Source organism: Lasioglossum baleicum, chromosome 10, assembly GCF_051020765.1.
Source record: "Lasioglossum baleicum chromosome 10, iyLasBale1, whole genome shotgun sequence".
In the NCBI taxonomy this organism is placed as follows: domain Eukaryota; kingdom Metazoa; phylum Arthropoda; class Insecta; order Hymenoptera; family Halictidae; genus Lasioglossum; species Lasioglossum baleicum.
The window spans coordinates 9,183,646-9,208,595 of NC_134938.1; the positions used below are offsets into that span (position 1 = coordinate 9,183,646).

A 24,950-nucleotide genomic window follows, 5' to 3' on the forward strand; every position below is an offset into this window, starting at 1 on the left:
CTACAGCTTGCCGTCGAAGTTGAAAACGGTTATTTAATCAGACGGAGGTTGGCACTCGCGGTGATTTTCTGAATTTCATTATGGCGTCGACGCGACGGCAGTTTTATTAGGTCGCCATGGAAACTACGCGCGATCGGTGTTACACACCGCAGCCCTATCTTCCCCGGTTTTTCTAGCCACTTCGAGGAGGTAAAGGGCTTTTGACAACAACCACCTCGACGACGCCGACGTCGACGTCGACAACGACGACGACGATAGTAGAGAAAGGACTGTAACTTTATCGCGTGATCTTCTCATATTACGCGACGGCACGGAGACTGAAATGCTTTAACATCGCCGGCACAAAGTTTTCCCTCCTTTCTCTCCCGTTTTCTCGCGTTCCTTGACGCTGTTACCAACTCGTGCTTGCTAAGACGCGTGCACCGTTATGACGAGACTGTAGTGGTTCGAACACGTCGACGTACACCGGCTAAAATGCGAACTATATGAGAAACACTTCGTTAATAACACACAGAGTGTCTCCAGTTCATTCTCTCGACGCACGAAGAGAATTTGATTTCTTTTCGGTAGGGGCTCGGTGTCGTGTCTACCGCCTGCGTTCGTTATTGATCGTGGAACTGTTTAAGGAATGTTAGGATCTTGAGAATGTTATTCGCTGCGAGGCTCTTTCTCAGTCCCCCAAACATGCTTCGTAGATTGGTGAATTAGTTATCTCAATTTTATCAAATCTTTATTAGAATAAATAGACAGCTTTCAGTTTTCTGTTCCAATATGCAACCAAAAGAAATCTGTAATTAGACCGCAGTTGAGTAACAATATCATGTGTTCAGTCCACCAACTTTTTGTTGGCACTCTGTGTTCTTTGAAAATACAGGAGCTTGTTTCTTTAAGTTACACCGCGTTTCTATTACCAGCATGAAACATCGCCGCTTTTTGTAAGAATCCAAATAATGATACACGCGGGAACTCACACCAGTAAAAACAAACGCTGCTCGGTGCGCGCGATTTCATTATCGATTTGATCGAAGAAATAAAATATTAGTTTGCTTAAGTACCTTCGATAGAATCGACTGCTTACAATTTTCGATTTCATCAAATATTAAAAAGAAATTTATAGTTGCTAAAACAGTCGCAGTTTAACTTCACGTGTTCGACAGAACATTTTAATATAATAGTTTAATTTAATTTAATTTTCAAAACAGTTGTATAGAGAGCGTGGAGATCCTAAACGCTTGTAAATGAGTTAACGCGTGACGGCGAGAGCTAAGGAACTAAAGGATTCGTCGCGGACAGAAGTCTCAGGGTAATGAATAAACCAGAAAGTTGTTTACGTCGGAGATTTACATAGGTTATTTAATAACACGCGGACGTATGTAAATATGACGCGTATAACGGGGCCAACGACTCGAGATTAACTAGATATTACGTCTGACTCGCGCGGTCTAATACTACTATCGTTAACCTATATTCCCCTGCGGCCTTTGTTGGTAAATCGCCACTTTCATAGGGGAGTAACAGCGATTTGCATAAATCACCCGCACTTTATATTGAGTTCTGGCGGAACAAGTTGGCCCGCTCCGCGTCCGCGTTAAGCGACAATTTGTTTGCGTCGCGTCGCGCGTCGTTCCGAACATTTCTTGCAACTTCGGAGTTACGTGAATCTTTCCCATTACACATTTTTTCCCTGCAGATTATTCACTTTTCTCCTAAACGTCTATGCGCGGTGATAGTTAGCGTTCGTCGAGAGAAAATTGTTCACGAAAAGAAGATTTTCTGTTCGTCTGTGTGCTGCTTTATTTTTTTAGAAGGAAAGTAACCTTTTATTTTCGTATCTTCCCAAAAGTTTCGATTTACGTTTCCAGCATCAATATTAGGGAGGAATATTTTTCTACACGAAGTTCTTTTTCTGTCGAATTTTAATAAAGCTGAAGTTAATAAAGAAAGGTCTTTGGTGGTGCCGTAAAATTTTTCAGCTGAAAGCTTTGAATTCACATGCAACATTATACTTTCGGAGAAGATTTTTTACCACGGAATATCGGTGATAGGACGGGTATAAAATTGCAGCAGCCGGTTTGAAATTCCATCGAATTAATCGATGAAACAGATATCAATAATGTTCGCAGGGAATGAATTTTAACCCAGATTGCCTTCGAAACGGAACAAGCATGCACCGCTTTATTTGCAGAGCACCGACGGGCATCGGCGTTAATACTGATTAAGCTACGAATCGCGGCAAAACAAGCTTAAATTGTCTGCCGCGGGAAATATAGCACGCGTGTCTGCGCGATCTTCGCGCTGGTTATAACGCGCTCGTGTAAAATACAGCGATACAGAATTAATCAAACGACCGTGATCCTCGAATTGTTCGAGCCGAAGACCACAGTTAGTATTTTATCGTCGAGCAGGTTTTTGTAGATTGAAATAACTAACGTTTTCGAGCGTGTTTCGGGGTCTGGTCGCGCGGACCGACAAGAAGCATCGATATAAATTTCAGAAGCGTGCGCAACGACCGCGTCCTCGTAATCCTGCCGCACGATCCTGGCAATGGCTTCTCCTTAGCGTCGACAACGAAAACCTGCTGGTTTTCGAGACGGCTACCACTGCGACACTGCAACCTATGAAATGTAACAATCCGGTATTAAATTTCATGGGATTCCATTTGTCAGCGGACGCGCGACTCACCGAGGGAGCGAATTGTTACCTTGCGATCATGATCAATATTTCAACAAAAACATTCTTCTTCGTGATCCATTCCACATTTTTAATTCTACTAATTAAAATTATTCAGAATTAAAAACTCTATTTTGAAGTACTATTTGTAGCACATTATTAAGTAAATATATTTATTGATTAAAGTATACACAAAGTATACAATCGTCATAAAATATCGAGTCGTTGTATCTGTTATTTTTAATATTGAAGTATTTTTTGCGAAACGTGAAGATTACATTTTTGGTAACTACAGAAATGTCCAATGATAAACTACCAATGATAAAATAAATTCGAATAAAACATTTATAAATTGCAGTATACGTACTCGAAATATGATGTTCGTGAAGAAATGCATGACAAGCTTATTCGAGATGCGACAAATTAAAATGAATTGCTCCGATCATCTTTTTCAACGGACACGAACCGCTTCCAAAGAAACATAGTTCATACCGATCGCGTTACCAGCGAAAATGACATCCATACTTATTACCGTATGAGAGCAACGTCATCTGTGAAATGTCGCAAGATTGAAATCGGCCCGATGAATCACTCAGCATACCCAAAGGATTAACCGGGATTTATTCGAAATATACGAACTTTAAAACCGCGTGTATCGCGATTGGAATACCGCCAAATTGTATTCGCGTTACCCTCAGGAAATTGTTATAGCCCCCTGAATGCCAAACACCCCGAACGATCACTATGTACGCTAATTGAATATACGTGTTAGACCTGTGTCGCTCGGCTGTAAAAAGTGTTTTCCACGATGGAAATGCAGCACCTTTGTTTCCACGAGACTGGACGCGATTTTTCGTTTTGTCACCGCTGTTTTATTTCGATCATTGACTTTTACGTTTCTCAGTCCCCAATCCTGTTCTGCCTGGAACGTTCGTGGCGATTTGAAAATTATCATAGCAAAGAATCAGAATAATTTTATTTTATTTTATCATGTGTGTGTAAACTGACTCTAACTCTTACCCTAAACTGACCGTACCATTATTAAAAATATTGTTTACATCATTAAATATGTTGTGTGAGGTATTATATCAATATCATATCTAGAAAAAGAAATAAATCATATAGAATGGAATTATTCTAGATCTATTCTAGAGTGCAAAGGGTTAAGACAATATAGTAGATCTTTAAACTGCTTATTATAGTAGACATACGACTGTTCGTAATTCGTATGTATTGTATTATACGAAGAGTATTATAATGTAGTGAAACGTCCGTACAAATTGCATTATACTAAAAAAATTAGAACTACCATTAACTGCAGGAAACAAAATCTCACAATTTCGAAGCGATTGGTGTCGAAGCCCGATTGGCTCACGGTCCAACGTCGCTTTCCGGAAAGGTAGAGGGCAGGAAGCGACGCGGACATTAATTAGAGCCTCAAAGCAGGGAATCGTATCACAATCTTCGATCTTGGCAGCGTGCACGTTAACGCGAAGGGTAGGGAACAGGGAGAGAGAGAGAGGGAGGGCGAAGAGAAGAAAGAGAAGGGATAAGAAAAGAGAGCAAAGGTCCAGCGAACAAATCGCAATACGAGCCGCACGCGTCTCTTGTCCCTTGGATAAAATCTGACCGGTCCCGGCAGGCTGCTGGTTTTCCGGGGAGTCCAACACATCGATCACGTGCACGCCTAATAGCAGCACGTGTTGGTGATTACGCTCGAGGGACTGTGGCTAGATCGGGTCTAGGTAATTGCCTGAGCATCGAGCTCCCACCACCCGGTCTCCGATCTCCATCCACCGTACCCGGCAAACCCCCATACACACCAGGAACTCCGCGTGTACGACCATCGATGGTATAGGTCCGCTACGTACGCGATTGATTGGTTAACATGTCTGGCTGGCCTCCAGTCTGGCCTTGATTATCTATCTCTCCACCCTGTCTGCAGGTTACTCACCTCAGTCCACTTTCTCTTACCCCTTCGCTCGTTCCTGCCACTCTCCCACTTCCTCTCTCTCTCTCTCTCCCGAAAACTCCCCACTCTACCGACACACATCGTATCATTCAAATTGCAGTATTAAACCCCACCGTTGCACCCCCGTTGCACCCCCTTACCAAAAACTGCCCCGCCGCGGCACGATGAAAATCCTTTCACCGCCGCATCGCGTAATTGAACTAGTTTGGCATGATGAGTTCTTTATGGGATTCGAGAGCCCCCGATTCGATCGTCCCCTCCTCCGCGGATCTATTTACCAAAATTTCTATCCTTCTCCTCGCCCATCATTTTCCTCGCTGAATTAACCCTCTCGACCGCTGACGGTGGTACCATTTATTTCTCTGGTAATCAACGAAATTCATGGCAGCCACTCCCATTTTGATGACCTTTTAGTAGGTGTGTTACGAAGGTTATCGATCCGCGCGAGTAGTGTCGTAACTCGACAACTGTTTTATTATCTAAACACATGTTCCACTGACCAGTTCGGATAACCCAGGTTCTGCATGATGCGACACGTGTCGTGTTTGGTGTCATTCCAGTCAGAAAAATGCCACAAACTTGTCAAACGTGTCACAAGAATATAATAAAAAACACACATCATCTAACTATAATGTACAAATATTTGCTCAGTAGATCCCCATCTTTCTCGGGCCATCGGTCGAGTGTTTCCGGCAGGACTCTCGCCGCCACACGGAATTCTTGAGTTTCCTTGCGTAAGCTCGTGAAAAAGCGCGGGGGTCTGCTTGCCTAGCCTCGGGTGCGTTACTTTGACTAAAAATAAAAAAGAGAAAGAAGGAAAGGCGTGACGGCAACGAGCTGAAAACGGCACGCAAGAGGGGGGGGACATCACCGGGTGTCTTTCACAAAAGAAAGAGGCGCGACACCCCGCGGTTCGCCCCCCTTCCCGAGACGCGTTTTATTTTCGGCGCGCAAAGGGAAGCATTTTTCCACGCAGCCTGAACACGTCGCCGGGGGTGAATAGGTGTAGGTGTCTATTAAAGCACAAGAGTGACATAATACTCGCCACTTAAAAAGGGTTGCCGTGTGACCAGACAGCGAGAGGGGTGTCTGGTGTCTCAAGAGCCCCACTCTAGGGTGTAGGTACCATCCGCAAGCCGGGGATCTTCCCTTACGCGTTGCGCTAAGACAAATGCGTCCTCTTAAGCATACCCCATGCGTGGATACACGCGCGTCCGCGATCCCTTCAACCACACGCGCGACCATCAGCATGCGTGTGCACCTGATTCAATGCCCAGGGACACGCCGGGGAATCGATTGCGGATTCGCGTAATCGAATAACTTCGCTTAACCCTTTCGACGTGGACGCGCCGCGTACGGGGTGTCTCGTAACCGGTAATGCGAAACGATGCGTGGCGACTCTGCGGTCAAGAACCTGTCGGAAATCCAACATCAAAGCTCTCAGCTCGGTCCCCTTTCGAAAATGCTCTGCCGAAGAAAGGAATGAGTGTAGGCAATTCACTTTTCTAGCTCGCAATTAGATCTATGAAGAACTCGATCAATTCCCGACATCAGCCATGAACATTTGGTGCACTGGATGTACTAGCATAACAAATCAATTTTTGAATTAAGGTTGAAGGTCGACATCTTGCACATCGATGAATTTGCTTCTTCATGGGCTATAAAGAATGCGGATTTTTATGTAAAATAAAAATGTTCAGCAGTGATTGTGGGCAGCAGGAGTTGAATAAAAATTCATTTCATCCCCTAATAGCTCCTTACACTCGAAAACGACATAACACTATTTTTAGACCTTCCTAATTTTTCATTGTTTTATATTTCACCTAGACAATTTCTTCATAAATGAATTCGGTTGATTTTTGACGATATCGTGTTCACTACTGCGTCAATTTGACACCGAGGGACAGATCCAGTTAGTGAAACGAGGGACGGACGAGGATCAAAAGATTTGATCACCTTTCTCTGGATTCCTTCATAGTTGATCAGCTTCGGATAAAACATACATGGGCGGCGCGTGAAATTAAGCAGAATTATAGCTGTTCCGATGCAGAATATCCGATGGATCCGCACCTGTACGATGAAATTTAACCGGCTTCCGGTTGTTCCGCGTTCTCTCGAGACGTTTCATTTCACGGATGAAAAGCACCCGCGGATTACCTTTACAAAATACACGGGGGATCCCGTGTTCTCGCGGAGGCGGCTTGATCCCTCGACCAGAAACGCGGAATACAATTTTATACCTCGGTTTTTGTAGGAAGAGCGCGGCGGTAACCCCTTTTGCCAGACGGAGCCCACGGAGACACGGGAAGAAAAGAAAGGGAGAAGTGAAAAAAAAAAGAAAAAGAAAATGGTAGGGAGAGAATGTCTGCCTCCTTTCTCTGATGCGTGACCCAACCCCGAAGCCTAACCAACCCCACGCGTAGGTTAGGCCACCTCTCCGAGGGTGTAAATGTACTGCCGGTTATATTCATAAATACAGGGTGTCCCGCCACATATCTGACTAAATTCTCTAACATATTTAACAGGCTGCCGCGCGCCGGAATGTTATGCACAAGGTGTTCCAGCAGGCTGGTTTCCATGAAGAAGTGCCTCAAAAATTTAGAACATTACTCTGTCCCGACTGAAAGTATTCGGTCGTAAGGCTCGGTACCAGCAAATATATTTTTCACATAGCTGTCCAGTGGTTCTTTTGCACCGAGTTCAATTTTTGTTTGCTTTCTGAAATGTCCTACTACTTATTCTACTAATCCAAATTTTATTAGCACTGTACTAACATTTCTCTTCTGGCCATCGTAATCGCAACTAACTGGTAATTTTCACATCCTAATCGTAATGCGCAGGATAATTTCTCGGCAAACTTTGTTTCAAACTTTTTTTATTAGAAATTGATTCTCTCTTTCACGTGTTTTTTATTTTACGTAGTTTTATGTGTGTTTTCGTGCTCATTAACCTCGCGGGCCATGTTTTACGTTGATGTCGCACAGGTAAAAGCGTCTAAGTACTTTCAAGACACCCCGTATATGAAAGAGCAGACAGGAAGGGCGCTCGCGATGAAGGGAGACGCGAAAGGGCGAGCCAGAAATTCCACCGAATTTAAACCTCCAGACATCCATCACTATACGTGACAGCCAAACCCTTCCGATGTCGAAGTACTGGACTGTACTGAGTTTTTCAAAGCTACAAGTCCGTGTTTTATTGGCAGCTTCGCGATCTGTCATTTCAGACTGCAAAGAAATTGTGTGTCATTGTCATACGTGATCGCGCCGGCGAATGAATAAAATATAAAGCATTTCGGGATCGGAAAAAGCAGTGTTGCTTCTCCGTTTATTCGTACGCGGTCGTCTTCATCAATGAATATACTAATGTAACTAAAAACTAATATGATACTAATATATTAATGTTGATTTATTTGCAAAATACAAAGAAGTGTACTTTGCCAGTCACAAACTACACAAAATCATTTGCAGTAGAACCTCGATTATCCGAACTTAACAGAGGACCATGAGAGTTCGTCTAATAAAATGATAATGCAAAATAAAAATTATCTGCATTATTTCTTCCCGTAATGATTTTAATAGAGAAGACATCAAATATCGACATCTTCAATTTTTAAAATTTTCCAACAATTTTGAATTTAACCTGCTCAATTTTGCTATAAATGCATAAAGATCCGCAGTCTACTAATTATTATACAATGTTAGATTCAACTTTCATTGAACGTCTCAATAAATAATGTATTCAACATCTCAATAAATCAATTTTAATCAGTTTTATCGGTCGTTCCTGGTCAAACTGAAGCGGATAGCACCGAAGGAAAGTTCTTGACTCACTTATAATGAGATCTGAAGTGCGTGTCCGTGCCTCCATAGGCCAATTTAGCGGGCCACCAAATTTTCTCTACAATTTAGCTAAAAATTTCCGCGAGTCGCGGGTGCACGCGGTTCCCTCGCTCTCGCGTGCGGCGATGCTCTTCCCTCGACGGGATTATTATCCGCTGGTTAACAATACGAAATTATAATGAACGCGGAAAAAATGCACTTTTCCTTCCATTGTGGCGGCTGTGTAACTGCAGACGGTAGACCGCGGCTGCTCCGTAACGACGGAATATGCATCTACCTATTCAGTATTGTTCGCCGGCAACTGGAGCGCACAACAGGTTCTCGTTGTCGTTGTAAATTTTTGAAACGGCTCTGCTCACGTGTATCGTGCATCGGCCAGTTTAATTAGAAGTGGGCTGCGCTATTATTTCCCTGCTCGCGTCGTCACGGCCCGTGCAGCGTTAAACGTTTTCGCCGCGACGCGTTCAAGTCCTTTCAATCATTCATTTCCTTTTCTGATCCGCGACAATATGACCGTGCCGACTGCATACTCTCTCTCTCTCCATTTCTCTCTTCGTAACATGAGAAATTGCAGCCTGGCAACGCAACGTTGCGAATTTCGACGTGAAAGCGGAGCAACGTTGAGAACAGAAAGAATGCAGATGCGGGGGCTCCAAAGAGTATACAACTGTACCGGCAACAGCTCGAAAATAGTTTTTCGCTTCCAACCAGCTACACATACATGTAAACCGAAAACTCGCGAAAACGATCGGGGCTCCTATCTGTCGACAAAATATTTTTCAACGTGATCTGCCTAACTATTGTCAACCTGTCGGTCAAGTGCGTGCTTTAGCTTGCGGATCTATTCGCACGTTGGGTCATTTCGCACTCGTCACTAGAACCTTTAATTGAAATCCAGTTGCACAGGAATATTTTGAAAGCGCTTATATTTTTTCCTGAAATTGATGCTGTAAATGCAGTTTCGACGTGGAACGTTTATAATTACTTGAGAGTGACCGAAATACATACGTAGAAATTCCAATGATTAAAAGTGGATTCCCTGAACAGTATTTTACGTTTTACCAGTCAGAATTTTAAGTTGATGAAACAGCTATGCATCCATCAAAAATAAAATATACATATAAAAGTCTCTCGCAAAATCTAAAAAAATGTAGCACGTAGTATATTTTGTTCTGTTCATCCTCGATGCATTCACGTTCGTGACACTGTGCAAACTTCCTATAGAGTATATAAATATTTACTATACATCGTACATCAGCTAGTCTTTTTCAACAAGAGCTGCAGTGCGTCCTCCTACAAATATTTACAGAAATACTTTGTATGCAGCTGTTAGATCACTTGACAGGGTTAATTGAACTGTAATATCGACTCAGGCTCCTGCTGAAGATTTTTAAGAGAAATTAAACAACACAGAAGTTCTAATCGCTGTAACTATAAGATAATGTCAATGCATTGTTTCAATTAATCGATGCAGGGCGGATCATTAGCATTTGGCTGCCTCACGTGCTCGCATTGGTATCATCAATAACCCTAAATGTGAATGTAACCAAGAGCAGGAAACGCTTAATCATCATGCAATCTCTATAACGAACAGAGGAAAAAATTTATCCGAAACCTTTCCAAAACAGGATTTCAATAGCTAGATTGCGGATGTTTATGCAATTTTCAATTTTGCTAGGTAAATTTTAAGAAAGTGGAATCATGTGAAATGTTATTTTCAGTGGTAGTAGTCTTTGCAGATCTGAAACAAACAAAAATCGTACCAAATTCTGTGGAATTTTATTTTCTAGAATTTTTTGAAAATTTTTTGAAGCCATAAGTGCATAAAGATCCTCAGTTTAGGCCTTTTCAAATACTTGTATGTTGTAATAAGTGTCGTAAGAAATTTCCTAATTAAAAAAAAATCGTAGTACAAAGGCAGATTACTCGAAGGAGAGGACAGTTTTAACATTCCTCGGATTATTATCACTCAAGAAACACTCTCAAATGAGAGCTATTTGTACGAGTTTTACAGAACGTTTTGGTTTTCTCGATTCCCAAAAGGTATACATTTATATACATGACGTTTCCGATATTAACCCTTTGCACTCGGTTGTCCTCTCTGAGGCGTCACTAAAAATTGCTGTACCATTATTCAAAATATTGTTTCCATTATTAAATATATCGGTATCTAATCAGTTACTAAACATTTAGATATTTTATGAGGTATTATACCAATTTCATATCCATAAAATTTCAAAAATCATAGCGAATGGAAGATATTCTAGATCGGCAGAAATGTTTAATTTTCCAGTTAAAAAATAGAAATAAATAAAATAAAATTACATTTTCTCCGAAAACTACACATGGGAGCGTGTTTTGATGTTTGGTCCGTGTGTATCTCGTTTAGCGAAAATCTAAAATCACGATTTTTTTAATAACGGATACCCAGCGACAAGCAAAGTATTTACGTCCGCGTAGGTGGCTGTAATCCGATGTTGATCCAAAAATTTGTCGACCATTAAATAACGTATTCATATCACGCGTGCCTTCGGCCCAGCCGCGATACACGAAGTTCGGTCATCATGTTCGGTGTGTTTGCCAAGTATTCATAGAATTCGAGTTTAAGCTCGCGGATGGATAGGCATAAAAAATATTTACGGAACGTGTTAAAAAAATATAGAATATTTCTCTCGCGTGCAGCACGCTGGTTTTCCGCGTCCGGCTGAATATTCCACGACGCGTGTGCAACGGCGGCGATCTGCGATCGTAAAAATACACTGCGATAACTGCGCCGTTCGATAACGGTCGCGAATGTTTACCGACCTCTCATAACCAAACTTTTCAGTACCCCCTCGTCCACCATGACTCGGCAATGAAAACTAACCTCAAGAAATTTCGAAGTCTACAAATTCCAAAGTAAATGGGACCCTGTCCGCCGAAAATGTGACTCCGACCGCCGATGGAATCCGCCGACGTATCACACACGTGACCACCACACCGATTTTCCCCTGTGCACCACAAATTTCATCGCATCCGATTAGCAAATTGTTCGTGCGATTGTACTTCCTATTTTCTACGCAAAACTTTTCGAACAATTTTTAATATCAATTTTACAGGACGAATCGGACAATTTATTTTTGACAAGAATGGATCGACAGATTTTCTGAACATGTATCTGCACGAATATATCTTTTATTTAAATTTGGCGATGTCCTATAGCATTAGGAAATTGTATAATTGCTGCTTGTAACATCAGCAAATGTGTAAAAGAGAAAGAAACATTTCCATTGCCGAGACAAAAAATTTAATTAATTCTTATACTTATATAAAAATGATAAATCATAATCACGACCCTCCAAAAATTCATATTCGTGCTGGATGCATTCGAAACGCAGTATATAAATGATTTTCTAACCTGAGATTTTCTACATTTTACATATGACGAGGTTATTCGAAGCTAATTCAATTCGTGCGCGTTTTCCCGCAGGGAGTAGAACGCTTTTGGTGATCACACGAGTGACCACACGAATTATTTCCAGATTATGGTAGTGGCTATTCCCCGCACGAGTACATAGAACCGGACACTTTCATCCGCAGAGAAAGGCTTAACCGATTCGGGCTGGCGTTCGTTCGGCACGGCGTCCTTAATTAATTTATTTCATAGACTATTGGCCATTCCCGTCGAACATTTACCGTACTCGATAATACCGGGTAATGCGCTATGATCTTCCAGGCGTTCGGTAATCGCACGCTTGCTGGAGATAAACGTGCATATTTGCTCGACGCAGGAGCCGATCAATGGATTTCAACGGGAACGTTTGCACCGGGCAATGTGGACAGACGGAGGTTCCGTGGAACAGCGGCGTGGCGAACGGCTTACGAAAAAATTGTTATCACCAGAACGAGGAGAAGAACGGCTCGATGGTGTCGAGCGATTCGTTGGAGAACGGTAACTCGCAGGATTTCCCGCGAAATCGGCCGCGCGACACGGAATATCAAAAGGCGGGCCGGCAAAGTGAGAATTACGCGGAAATGTACGAGCACGAAAGGGGAGGAGGCAACGCCTGCGAGGGAAACGAGCAGAATTTCAACGACGAAAACGTTTGGCCGAGCGGGAGCTGTGATCCTTGCTGCGACAACTTCGGCAATGGCTACGGCGCGGCTCTGTTCGAAGCGAATCCGAATCATAACGTCTGCGCGAATTGCAAAGTCGGAGCAAACCCGAGCCCGCAGCGTGCCGCCTGTGAAAAGAAATGCGACGAGAACCCGAAGCACAACGTCTCGTTCAAACGATGCTACGAAAGGTGAATATTCCGGCTCTGATATGCTCGAGGCGGAGATTCAATTTGGCTCTTTTTATTCTCTAGAGGTGCGCGAGAACCCGAAAATGTGGGGTACCCGATGGCCGGGATCCTCGAATATGCTCGGGAACATATATTCGAAGATCCCGACCCAACATGTTCGCTGTCCGGACGAAATGTAATGCGAGACATGTCCCAAAAATTAGTCGAAGGCTCTCGAGCCCGAAGCGACCGGACCCGTCCGATTTTTTCTGCGCCATAACGTTAACCCCTTGCCTTTCGATTTGTTTTACGATTTCAGGGACTGAAACTTTTTTTGGAATTCTGAATTTCCTAAAGAAGGCTGTACATTACATGATACATTAATAGCTGTGCATTAATAAAACCAAAATAGAATTTTATTTCAATTTAAAGGAAATTAATAGCATACATATTTATTAGACTCCGTTCAGAAGCTTCATCAGGAGTCTGACTCAATATTGTAACGCAAGGGGTTAAAAGTTTAACACAGCGTCTGGACAATTCTACAGCTCACCCCCAATTTTCTCCCACAATTCTTCACCACCTCCACCGCAATTTTTACATCCCTTTCACATCCCGTCTTCAGCCTGTTCTCACATAAGCCACAATTTTGCACAGTTACCCTACTTAAAATATAAGTTATTATTACCACAAAATACCTCACCCTGTACTAACTAAATTGGAGGAATTCGTTCCGTGTTTACTCTGTAATTTTACCCAGTACTTTTATACGTAGAATAATAAAAGGGATCGATTGGTTTAACAAAAAAATTGGATTGCATCAAAGAACGAAGTGCAACTGCACCTAGTACATAGTGAATGATTTCTTCCTCTATCATTTTCTTCTGATAAACAGCGTAACTTGTCCCAGTTCCCAGAATCACCCTGTATAATACACTATTTCAATTTCCTGATGAATATTAATTTCGTGAACACGTGTGAATAAATATTAGGTGTGCAAATAAGTTCCTTCCTCCTTTTTTCTACGATCATAACTTCTGACTGAATTCGAATTACTTCCCGATTTGGGTGCCATCTGAAAGAGCGTTCTTTCAGTTTTGAAAAGAGTCGTGATGAGCGCTCTAGGAGTTTCCAGTCCTACGCAACAATTTCAAGCAGTATGACGTGCGAGAAGCGTAATTTGCGTCACTGCTTACTCTTTGCATTTCAGCTTAAGAGATCAGCTGTTGAAGCTGCTAAAATGGTTTGTGTGGCACTGGAATATAACGCTGTATCTTACAGAACATGCAAAAAGTCGTACCAAAGATTTAAAGCCGGAAATTCTTATTTGTAAGACGACGATCATTCAGTTGCACCGAGAAGGTATGACGACGGTGGGTTAGAGGAATTGCTCAACGAAAATGCGACCCAGACGCAAGAAGAATTGGCAGAAAGATTGGGATTCACCAAACAAGATTTTGTAATAAAATCTTGAATTTGTAAAAACAGGGGAAAGAACTTATTTGCACAGCTAATATCTAGCACGGTTTGAAGTAACCAAGAAGTGACCGATCTTTTCCATTCCATTCGGTCCAGCTCTTCCCTTGACCGGCAAAGTAAGCGTCGCTTTCTTTCAGTATCAATCAGATGTGGAGTAAGAAACGCAGGAAGCGCACGAACCCCGACTGCGCGTCGAAAAAGAAAACAGAGAGGTACATCCCATTTTACCCATTCCACGTCCGCAAATTCCATTGTTACATTAATCCCGTTCGAACGCAGGAAAGTGACGGAACCAAATCATCGTTGCACCTTCGAGAATTGTTACGGCAACTGCGACACGTACGTCGTGGAGCTTTCAGGATCGGACTGTGACCAGTGTCAGAACTGCCAGAACATGGATTTCGACTCGTCGAACGCGTACTTCGAGGAATGTTGCTGTTCACGCGACCCGAAACCGTGCTCCTCGAGCGTCAGCGTGCATTCGGTCAGGCGTGTTCACCAAGTGTGCGCGAATTGCACCGAATCTGTAAAATGTTGTTCCCCGAGGGAGCCGAAATGCGATCACTGTTCGTCCAGCAAGCATTGTCTTCAGCAGCGGGTGCACTTCACGAAGCCTCGACAGTCGTGCTGCTCGTTCTGTTCGAGGAAGTGCAGTCCGTCGAGGGCCAGTCTGTTCGTCGAGATTGGTAGCAGCGTTGCTGATTTGCGTTGTTTGAGATCGGGACAGGTGTTCCGTTTGTGCAACGTCTCGTCGGAGTCGCTCGGAGACGGTCTAGTCCGAAGAGAAAGCGACCCGGTCAAGAGATACAAGTCGGACGTGCTGAAGACTCGAAGCAAGTCGAAGAAACGCACCGATCCGTGCGAGAAAAAGTGCAGCCCGAATTGCAGGACTCAGCCTGGCTGTATAGGACGCAGCTTTTCGGACAAGATCGAGTGTCCGGAGATCGACTGCGACGCGACCGAGAAGGGAAGAGACAAGAAGGCTCGCAAGAGGAAGTCCAATTGCAGCCTTCATCAACCGTTCAGCCACAAGTAAGCAGTTGAAGTGTTTTTCTTTTTTATTAAGCTACCATTATACATAAGCAATAACACGTGATTAGGATCCTGTATCAGATAACCACGTGGGCAGCTTGTGTCAGCAGCAAGCTTAATCTTAAAAAGAGAGGCCTCCAATATAACAAAATATTTCGCAGGGCAAGCACAGTGTGTTTCGACACGAAGAAGACCGATTGTTGGCAGCAGTGCGAAGCGTACGAGCGGTCGATGTGGGAGGAATTTCGCAAAGGAAAGTTGTGGCTGCAGGACTCTTGCAAGCATTTCCTGAGAACGGCAGCGACCAGTATTAATAATCTGGTGAAGCAAACGTCCAAGGGGAAACTGTTTAAGAAATGCACACGGAAACCCGAGAAAAGTCAAGGTTGCGAACACACTGCTGTCTGCACGGACGAAGGTAATCTGTCGAACTGCTTGCGCGAGAGCGTATGTTGGACAGAAATGGTCACGGATGATTCGAACGACTGTAACGCGCATTGTTGCCAAAACGCCTGTTGCTATTTTAACGAAGACTCGAACACGACCGGGGTGTTCCAATGTCCGAAATGTATGTACCAATAAACTCCTTGATTAAACGCTATCGAATAAATTCTCTCGTGCGCTGGATCCTGTGTTCGAACAGAAATCGGGACCTCTCGTTTTCTCTGTCTCGCAAAAATGACGTAATGTTGGGAAACCGAAAGTTTTCGTTTCCAGATGACCATTATAATTACTGTCAGACGGCTCGTGACGATCGGGAGCGCTGCATCAGTTTTGGGGTTCGCGAGAGAGGCGGTAGCGACAGTTTCGGAGGCCCTCAAAAAAAGAAGAACTCGGCCTCGAACTCTAAGGACACAAGCTCGTCTTCGTCGTCGAACCGTGGAGCTGTGGCCAGAAATCAAACCGCGCAAAGACGACCCTCGGTGGAAGCAGCCAGAGGTAGAGCCAGACAAGGGCAACCAGTTACCACGACCATAGATTCCACCATTCAAACGAGCGTCACTCACTCCGTGATGGATCCTATGAGCGCCACACAGAGAAGCATAGCCTATCAGAGAAGAGTTATACAGGTGAGACAGGGAGACCAGGCTGCGCCAGACGGAAGAGTGACATCGAGACCACCTGCCAAAGCCTTGCCCCCCGCAAGATCAGACTCTGAGACGAAAGAAGGACCAGCGGCTGGAGATCCAACAGCAACGTCTCCGAAATCGGCAGCAGGGACAGCCGATATCGAGATCCAGTGCGAGATAATCAAGCAGACCAGAGTGGTATGCAGCCCTACTGGCACGGAAACGCCTGCTGAGGTTGGAGGCTCTTGCAGCTGTAGTCCTGAGGCGGTCACGGGCATAACTGAGGATGAACATATCTCCACGGCAGTTGTCAGAGGAAGCGACGCCGAATTAGCTGACACCACGGAAGCTCTTCAAGCTGAGAGCTCCGGCGTTGATAGCGAGGTCGACGTCGAAGAAGCGGTTGAAGATGTAACCGCAGACGATACGCAAGAAGAAATAGGCGACGAAACTGTGGCGGATGGTCCTGTGATCGATGCGGTGGATGAAACCGAATCTGAAACACTAACAGCTGGTGAAGAAGCTTCCGGGGATACTTCCGAGGTACCGGACGATGCTGCGGAAGGTCCAGCTGCCGTTGATGCTGCGGAAGTACCATTTTATTCGCTGGCGTCAATGCCGGCTGATGCTACGGGAGTACCAGATGCCGTTGATATTACGGATGTACAAGATGATTCTGGAGTGGCAGCTGACGTTGATACTGCGGAATCTCCGGCGGAAACAATGATTGATACCGTGGCGGTGCCAGTTGGTCATTCAACTGATTTAGCAACTACCGACGACGTCGATGCAGGAAAAGTCAGCAAATCGAAAGCGACTGTCAGTAGAGTGACCAAAGAGGGTCGCAGCGTCGCGAGCATACACATGCAAACGTCCAGCACAATCCTGACGAAGATCCTGTCCGAATTTCAAATCGGGAACACCAGGAAGAGGATACTGATGAGCATCAAGCTGCAAACAGCTCTGGATACGGACGCAGCATCGTTTTCATCTAATGGAAACGGCGCAGAGGTACGAATCGATTTGCATTAACATTTATTGCTCGCTGCTACAGATTTTTTGGAGATGAAAAACTCTCGTTCTCAGGATTGCAAGGGTGCGGGATGCGCCTTCTCATTTCTCGGTATATCAAAGATTAATTTGATATATCGGTAGTCAAAAGCGCTAGATACAAGATGGCGTAACTTGCACTATTCGGGGGCATAAAACTGCACATGTAGCAATTTTTATAAAGCTGAAAATTACGCCTCGTAAACGTAAAAATATGACTGTTGAGGGCGATTGCGGTCTAGATTGATCTTATATCTAGCGGTCGTGTCTACTGAAAAGCCTTATCTTTGCATTATCGAGAAATGCGAAGACGCATCTCGCATCCTTGCAATCCTAAGGAGTCTACCCCCTAATGGAAACTAATTAGAAAATTAAATTCAATAGTTGCCGGGGGTCAGTGACCCGGCGAAGGCCGGTGACCCGACGAAGGCCGGTGACCCGACGAAAGCCGGTGACCCGAGGAAGGTCAATGGCACGCCGAAGCCTGCAAAAATGCGCAGCCACGTGGCCTCGGGCACACAAAGGAAACCTAAACGTCCATCTAGTAGCAGACCGACGACCTCGAGGCCCGCTAGGACACCCGTTAGAGAAGCGATAGATGAAACTCAGTGCGTTAATACTGGCACCACGAGAGGGGAACCACCAAGTCGACGACCTAGGTCGGAGTGGAGCACAAATCAAGACTCTCGTACGTTTCGCAACAAAGGCATTTTCGATTGTTGCGCGGTGAATTGATTACTGCTATTGTATACTACAATGAAACATTTCTTTTTGCAGTCGGATATTGCGGAGGACCTTGTGGCAGGGAGAAACCACTCAAATGAATGAAACAGTAAGGTAATCCTTTCGGATGTATTACTTTGCATAAAACATTTGTTCACAATCGAAGTGCATTCGTCACTTGTTTATCGATGAGACATAATCGAAACTCGCAATCAATCGCTACATTCACGGCGCAAACGCAGCAGCAAGTCAGTTCAACTTCACGATGCAACCGTGATGCAACATTCCCATAACCTCTGGCCAACATGTATTTTAAATTCAAAGTGCAATCGAATCTCGACGAATCAATGATGTTCTGGTAGTATCAGCCACGAAATTTTTCCAGAAGTACAAAGAAATGGTTACCTGTCAAGTGCATAAACAAACCGATCAATAGGTAGAAGATATCAGGGTTTAACAGATACAGAAGCAATGACTGATGGAACCTTGTCCCTTCGACGCACGGTCGTGTGCCCGGGGAATGTTCAAATACAGAACAATGCGCCGAACGCGATCGGAACGAGGGACGTTGAGACCGAAACAATCATCCAAACCGATAACGTGCACATACATACGGAAATATATTCGGACGACGGATCTCCCGGCGTGCCCTGTCCGGATTTCGAGCATCATGAAGAGCATTACATGATTCTTCACTCTTCCAGAAGCAAAAGCAGCGAAACGGATAGTCCCGACATCGACGAAGACGCGGTTCCAATAAAATGCGAGACCTACTCCGTGGAGAGCAAACTGAAGCAGGTTACAAAGATACAAGCAGCAGATGCGCCGAGCAATGGGCCGCAGAAGGATTCCTGGGACGAAGGATCGAGGCTTCTGTCAGGGACAGGGAAAACCTTCAAAATGCGGAAAGGATTATGTCATCCGGATTGCCCAAATTTGCGTATAAGTCGGTCTACCCAATTGCAGCAGGTCTGCGAGGCCGGTACCAGCATCGAGGTGAGCAACACGTTAACGATTGCTCAGACGGACAAGGTGTCGATGACCTCTACCGGTGAGGAAGATGCTGCAGAAGACTTGGCTACGATACCAGAGGAAGGGAGCGTGTGCTCGACAACGGTCTCTGCGGAGACGCAAAGCGTGGAAGACGATCAAGACCTAACAGACGTAGCAGAAGAACAGGTCCAAGAGGACGAAGAAGGTGAAGAAGGTGAAGAAGAATCTGCAGAAGCACCAGACACGGAACCGTTAACTATCGAGGAAGATGAGTCTGCGGAACCGGAGGCAACAGAACCAGCACCAGACGCGGACCCGTTAACTATCGAGGAAGATGAGTCTGCGGAACCGGAGGCAACAGAACCAGCACCAGACGCGGACCCGTTAACTATCGAGGAAGATGAGTCTGCGGAACCGGAGGCAACAGAACCAGCACCAGACGCGGACCCGTTAACTATCGAGGAAGATGAGTCTGCGGAACCGGAGGCAACAGAACCAGCACCAGACGCGGACCCGTTAACTATCGAGGAAGATGAGTCTGCGGAACCGGAGGCAACAGAACCAGCACCAGACGCGGACCCGTTAACTATCGAGAAAGATGAGTCTGCGGAACCGGAGGCAACAGAACCAGCACCAGACGCGGACCCGTTAACTGTCGAGGAAGAAGAAACCGCGGAACCGGAGACAGCAGAACCAGCACCAGACACGGACCCGTTAACTGTCGAGGAAGATGAGTCCGCGGAAACGGAAGCAACAGAATCAGCACCAGACGCGGACCCGTTAACTGTCGAGGAAGATGAGCCCGCTGAAACGGAGACAGCAGAACCAGCACCAGACACGGACCCGTTAACTGTCGAGGAAGATGAGTCCGCGGAAACGGAGGCAGCAGAACCAGACACGGACCAGTTAACTATCGAGGAAGTTGAGTACTCGGAACAGGGGACAGTGGTACCGACTGATAGCATTCTTGAGACAAATATACCGAAAACCAGAACAGACAAACAGAAAAAGCTTGAACGTAATAAATGGGAGAGCGGTGCTTGGATAATACCTCCCGCTCCCACTAGATTGGAGCAAGCTGAGACCCGAATCTGTGCAAAGTTGCTTCGCTCGTCCAGCAGCCAGCTGCACCACGGTGAATGTCGCGAGACTCGATGTGCTTCGAACATTCGTTGTGCCGCTTCCTCGAACCTTTGCTACGACGATGACTGCCAGGTGGATTACTGCTGCTCGAAGACCAGTTCCACCTACTGTCGCCCTCGAGAGCCGTTTACGTGCGATCGTCTTCGCGCGATAAATAATGCCAAGAGGTGCTCAGTGGCTGGAAACAGTGCGTGCAATCAATATAACACGAATTATAATACAGCCTGCAGAATATCGAATGACTGTTGGTACCCCGTTGACCGCGCCAGCCACAGCGCGTACACGTCGCAATACACCGCCAGAAATTGTTATACGCCCGCCTATTGCTACTCTTTCAACACTTGGTACTGAAGAGATGTCATTTTTGAGGGAGTCGGATTCGGGTACCATTCTCACTTTGCACGGCATAATCTTGTAATCAATTTTAGAAAATACGTCCTGTTCGTTACGTCGCAGTCAGAGTTTTGAGAAACGAGATTTGCAAGTCTCCAAGCAATGACAGTGGACAATTTTAACATATATGATTGTAAAGCAATAGATAAGAGATAACTGTAACATGAACAATGAGATTCGATGATGCATACTCATTCAAAGATTGTGAGTAAAATTGATTACGTAAATACAACGTAATCTTTTCCGTAAAATAATGATAGGAATAACATGAAAGGAACATAATTACTAGACTGCGGATTTTATGCGTTTACGACAAAAATGGGTACCTCCAATTTAAAACAGTGGAGGTATTAAAAAGATTTCAGGCCACCAGTGTATTAGTTTCACCTTAACAAGATAATCAAAAGAGGAATGAAATTTTTATTTGGCTCCTGTGTCTTGCTATCGATGCAAACATTTTTCATATTGCATAAAGATCCGCAGTCTAATAATTACTTTTTTAAATGTCACGATACTGAAACGTTGCAGCTATAAACAGTAAAATTTCTAAAAAGTATCCTGATGCACGGGATTAATTCAAACTGAATATTTTCGTAGAACATCTAGTACTTTCAACTTTTTTGCGTGGCGAGGCGAAAAAATAAATTTTACATCTTGGTCCCATGGGTTTAAAAGTTCAGTTAAACGAATTTCTTCCTCCGCAGGATGTCATGGCGGTGTCATAAGTGGTCCTGGTGGTCAGCAGCTATGGGATAGGGAAAGAGCGTGCAAGTTTGTTGCGAAGTTCGTCGGCCAGCCAGAAACTCGACTCGAGCATCCTCTTCAAGCTAAAATCTGCGTACGACGTGTAATTACTGTCGGGAGGCCCGTTGTCATATCACCGAGTATAATAAAAATTCTAGGGAAAATACAATTATCGTCCTACCTTATTACAAGCCTTAACAAGACATTTTAAAACTGCACCGGGCAGCGTACACACGACGCTCGGGGAAATTGTTGAAATTTCCGTGAACGCAAAGAAGGGAAACTGAAATGTCTCCTTGCTTCGTGCGGATGCATTTAATTCTGAAAATTGCATTTTTAATTTAAAACGTTCTCGGCTGAAAATACTCGGCAAGTTTAAATCCTGAGTTACACCATTTCCTATCGCTAATTTTACGGACGATCCTTGGCAACAAACACGAACGCTTCTTTTTTTCTACGTAGTCTTCGAAGTTCGCCTGTAACAGTATCCTAAGACCAAGTTAGCGATACGAAATCCCGAAGAAGTTCGCCGAAGCAGTAGACAATGCTCGGCAGAAATATAAAACACTTGGATATTTCGCGACAACGGGTCTTAAGAGAACATTCCGGTACTGTAAATGGCTTCCGCGGTCAGCTATCCTCGACGACGAAAACTTCTGCGAAGTTTACCGCGAAGTTACCCTGTCTCGGCGCTGCAGGAAACCCGACGCGGCTACTTCCACAGAACCAAAAACTGCACCGCCGAAGTATGTGCTGTTCCTCAGAGCACCGTAATTCCATTGGACAAAAGAGTTCCTTTTTGCGAAGGAAGAAAAATTGCCGCTGCACAGAGGTATCGATGAAGCTCGCCAGCACAGGGAAATAAAAAACGCAAAACCCATGGTCGTTCGTAAGACGAGAGAACCTCTTCGAAAGTGGTGCACGTTATCGTAGATCGCAGACCCAGCTGCGCAAAATTAAACATTTTATGAGGCGTCAAAAAATTGAAAATTTACCTCTGGAACTATGGACTTGATAAAATTTCATCCACAGATGTTTTTTAATTGTTCCAGGTCTTCGTTAACCGAAAATTAATATTTCTTGAGAGTCATCGACTTTTGTTTAGATGGATTGACGATGTGTGCGCCAGGCAAGAATATTTCGTGGTCGACGGGGGCATAGCTGGACGGGCGAGGTTAAGGGAAGATCCTGGTACCTTAAGTGGCTTTAATGGTCAGTGTCCATTGAGACGAAAATTTCAGGGAAGTTTGTCCCGAAGTTCGCCGGCGGTAGACGTACAAGACACGCAACCCCGCCGACGCGACGTCCTGAGTGCCGAGTATCACTTAGGACACGTGAGGTAATCCCGAAGAACACGTTCTCCCGCGTGGCGTCCAAATCGGTAGCCGAAATACTCTGCCGGGAAGTTGAAGCTACGTTCGATGTTGCGGATCTGCGGAGACAGGATGCGATTTGCAAGTTTCGCGATAGAGAACCGACTCTCGAACGGTGGAGCCGGCCAATCTCATGCTGGAACACTTTTCACACTAGCTTTATTTTATACAAATAACGAGAGTGTATCCAATCACATTTTCAGCCATTTTTTTATATTGCACAGTCGATCGAATTCTATTCTCAAGACAATGACGATACCGTGATCATTTTGTTTATAAAAGTAGGGCAACAGTAAACCTAATCCCATGTTAAAGCGAGAGGCTTCTACTTTTACTAACATTCATCCATTTTTGTTTCAGGTAATTTTGCACGGAATTGAAGACATGTTTTCTCACAAAAATGCTACCAATTGAAACATATCTAAAAACATGAGGAATTTAACTGGACCTACGATTTTCTGGGACCATTTTGTTCAACTTCGGATGAAAGATGTACTATCAACGTTACAGCAATACGAGGTGCACGAGGTAAAATTTTGAACTCGTTATTTCTGGGTCCAGTAAATCCACTGTAACTAACAATCATTCATTTTTGTTTAAGGTAATTTTGCACGACATGACAAATGGAGATTGAAGACATGTATTTTCACAAAAATGCTACCAATTGAAACATATCTAAAAACATGAGGAATTTAACTGGACCTACGATTTTTTGGGACGATTTTGTTCAACTTCGAATGAAAGGTGTACTATCAACGTTACAGCAATACGAGGTGCACGAGGTAAAATTTTGAACTCGTTATTTCTGGGTCCAGTAAATCCACTGTGAACTCGATTGGAGTTAGTAAGTCCTTCTTCAGACTGTTGACATCCCATTAACTGAAAACTTCGATGCAAAATTCAGGTACTATGTAGGTATAATGATTCCAAGTTGTAGAGTTCAGGGAAAGTTCCCCACTAGTTGGAAAATTGCGAAGTTCTTTAACCTTTCAGACGAGGATGTAAAGGATTTAAGGAAGGATTAAAATTTTGATATAAATTCATAGCGAGCAAATCCGGGTGAAGGTGTTTTAATTTTCCTGCGAAAAAGAAACGCCACGAGAATATTCGTCATTTTAATCGACAAAATTATAAACCGAATTGCATCAGGCCATTTTGGTGTCGTTAATTAAATCGCAATAGATATACATACATTTTAGTAAAACTTCCGATGAAATAATTATCATAAATTTATTATATACATTTCATCGAATACAATGTTCATTGACAAATATTATTATTTTCCGTAGTTCGTAAATCAACTTAATAACGGTAGTAAATCCTATTATACAAAAGTCAGCGTGTCCACTCGCATAAACGCGGCTGGTTTGCATTTCACAGGCAATTGAAACGATTACAATCGACAAATGCATTCGTATCTACTGACATTTCGCGCAGCGACGAAACAAATTTATTAATAATTTATCAGAATGAATTCAAGAATGGCTGCGAGCGCCGATATAAACGGCGCGATCGAATATTTACCGCAGGGGGAACGACGAACAAACAATCTCGTGATTCAATATTTAGCATCATAATAAGTGTTACACTAATTACTTCGTTTAATTAATATTAATCCCGGAACGTTTGCGTTCTGCGCCACGTTTACAATAGTTTATTGAACAATATCGATCATAACCTAAATCGAAAACGAATTTCGAGTGCGCGTTAGTTATGAAACTATTGGCTTGTTTGTTGATGAACGATGTGGGACCTATGCTGCCGCAAAAAGTGCTCTGCATCTCGAAACTGTCCTCGCTAGAGTTCTTAAAATATCGCAATCGCAGTCTGAAGGAGGACCAAATCCTGTCGAAGATGAAAGAGCAGGGAAAGGATCCGCAAGAAATCCTCACCGAACATCGTCTGCAGATTGCTTGCGAGAAAAATTTAGAATCCGTCCTCAAGAAACTCAATATCGCTTTTCGCATTACGAAAAGGTAAAACCACGAGAAACCGACGTTAAAGAAAGGTTCATCCCTTTCGTTCGCACGTTCGCTATATTGTTTGGAAGCCGTTCGTCACAGGCTACGCTGGATCTCCAATATTGCGTTCAAAAGAATGCATTTCTCTCCGCTATCAAGCGTTCAAAATATGAAAAAGAAGAAAACACGGTGCGTTCTACTTCTAAACAATAAAGTACACAAACTTTTCTCTATATTCCTTCT

General features: G+C 44.0%; 1 protein-coding gene across 1 annotated transcript; it reads left to right on the forward strand.

Annotated features, from left to right (window-relative positions):
• The first annotated feature begins 11,152 nt into the window (after positions 1-11,152).
• On the forward strand, positions 11,153-21,529 carry LOC143212876 (uncharacterized). The gene is made up of 10 exons (XM_076432138.1): positions 11,153-11,510; positions 12,003-12,174; positions 12,252-12,767; positions 14,363-14,437; positions 14,505-15,257; positions 15,419-15,675; positions 15,975-17,338; positions 17,762-18,065; positions 18,155-18,214; positions 21,334-21,529. Exons 3-9 carry the CDS (start codon positions 12,262-12,264, stop codon positions 18,199-18,201), a joined length of 3,306 nt encoding a protein of 1,101 aa, XP_076288253.1. The 5' UTR covers positions 11,153-11,510; positions 12,003-12,174; positions 12,252-12,261; the 3' UTR covers positions 18,202-18,214; positions 21,334-21,529.
• Positions 21,530-24,950: the final 3,421 nt, after the last annotated feature.

What these genes read in the sequence shown, in the direction of transcription:
- LOC143212876 (XM_076432138.1), top strand. Translation starts at nt 12,262, where the DNA reads ATGGATTTCAACGGGAACGTTTGCACCGGGCAATGTGGACAGACGGAG. An exon ending in CATCAACCGTTCAGCCACAA is followed by an intron (nt 15,258 to 15,418) that starts GTAAGCAGTTGA and finishes AATATTTCGCAG; the next exon opens with GGCAAGCACAGTGTGTTTCG. An exon ending in CTAATGGAAACGGCGCAGAG is followed by an intron (nt 17,339 to 17,761) that starts GTACGAATCGAT and finishes TAAATTCAATAG; the next exon opens with TTGCCGGGGGTCAGTGACCC.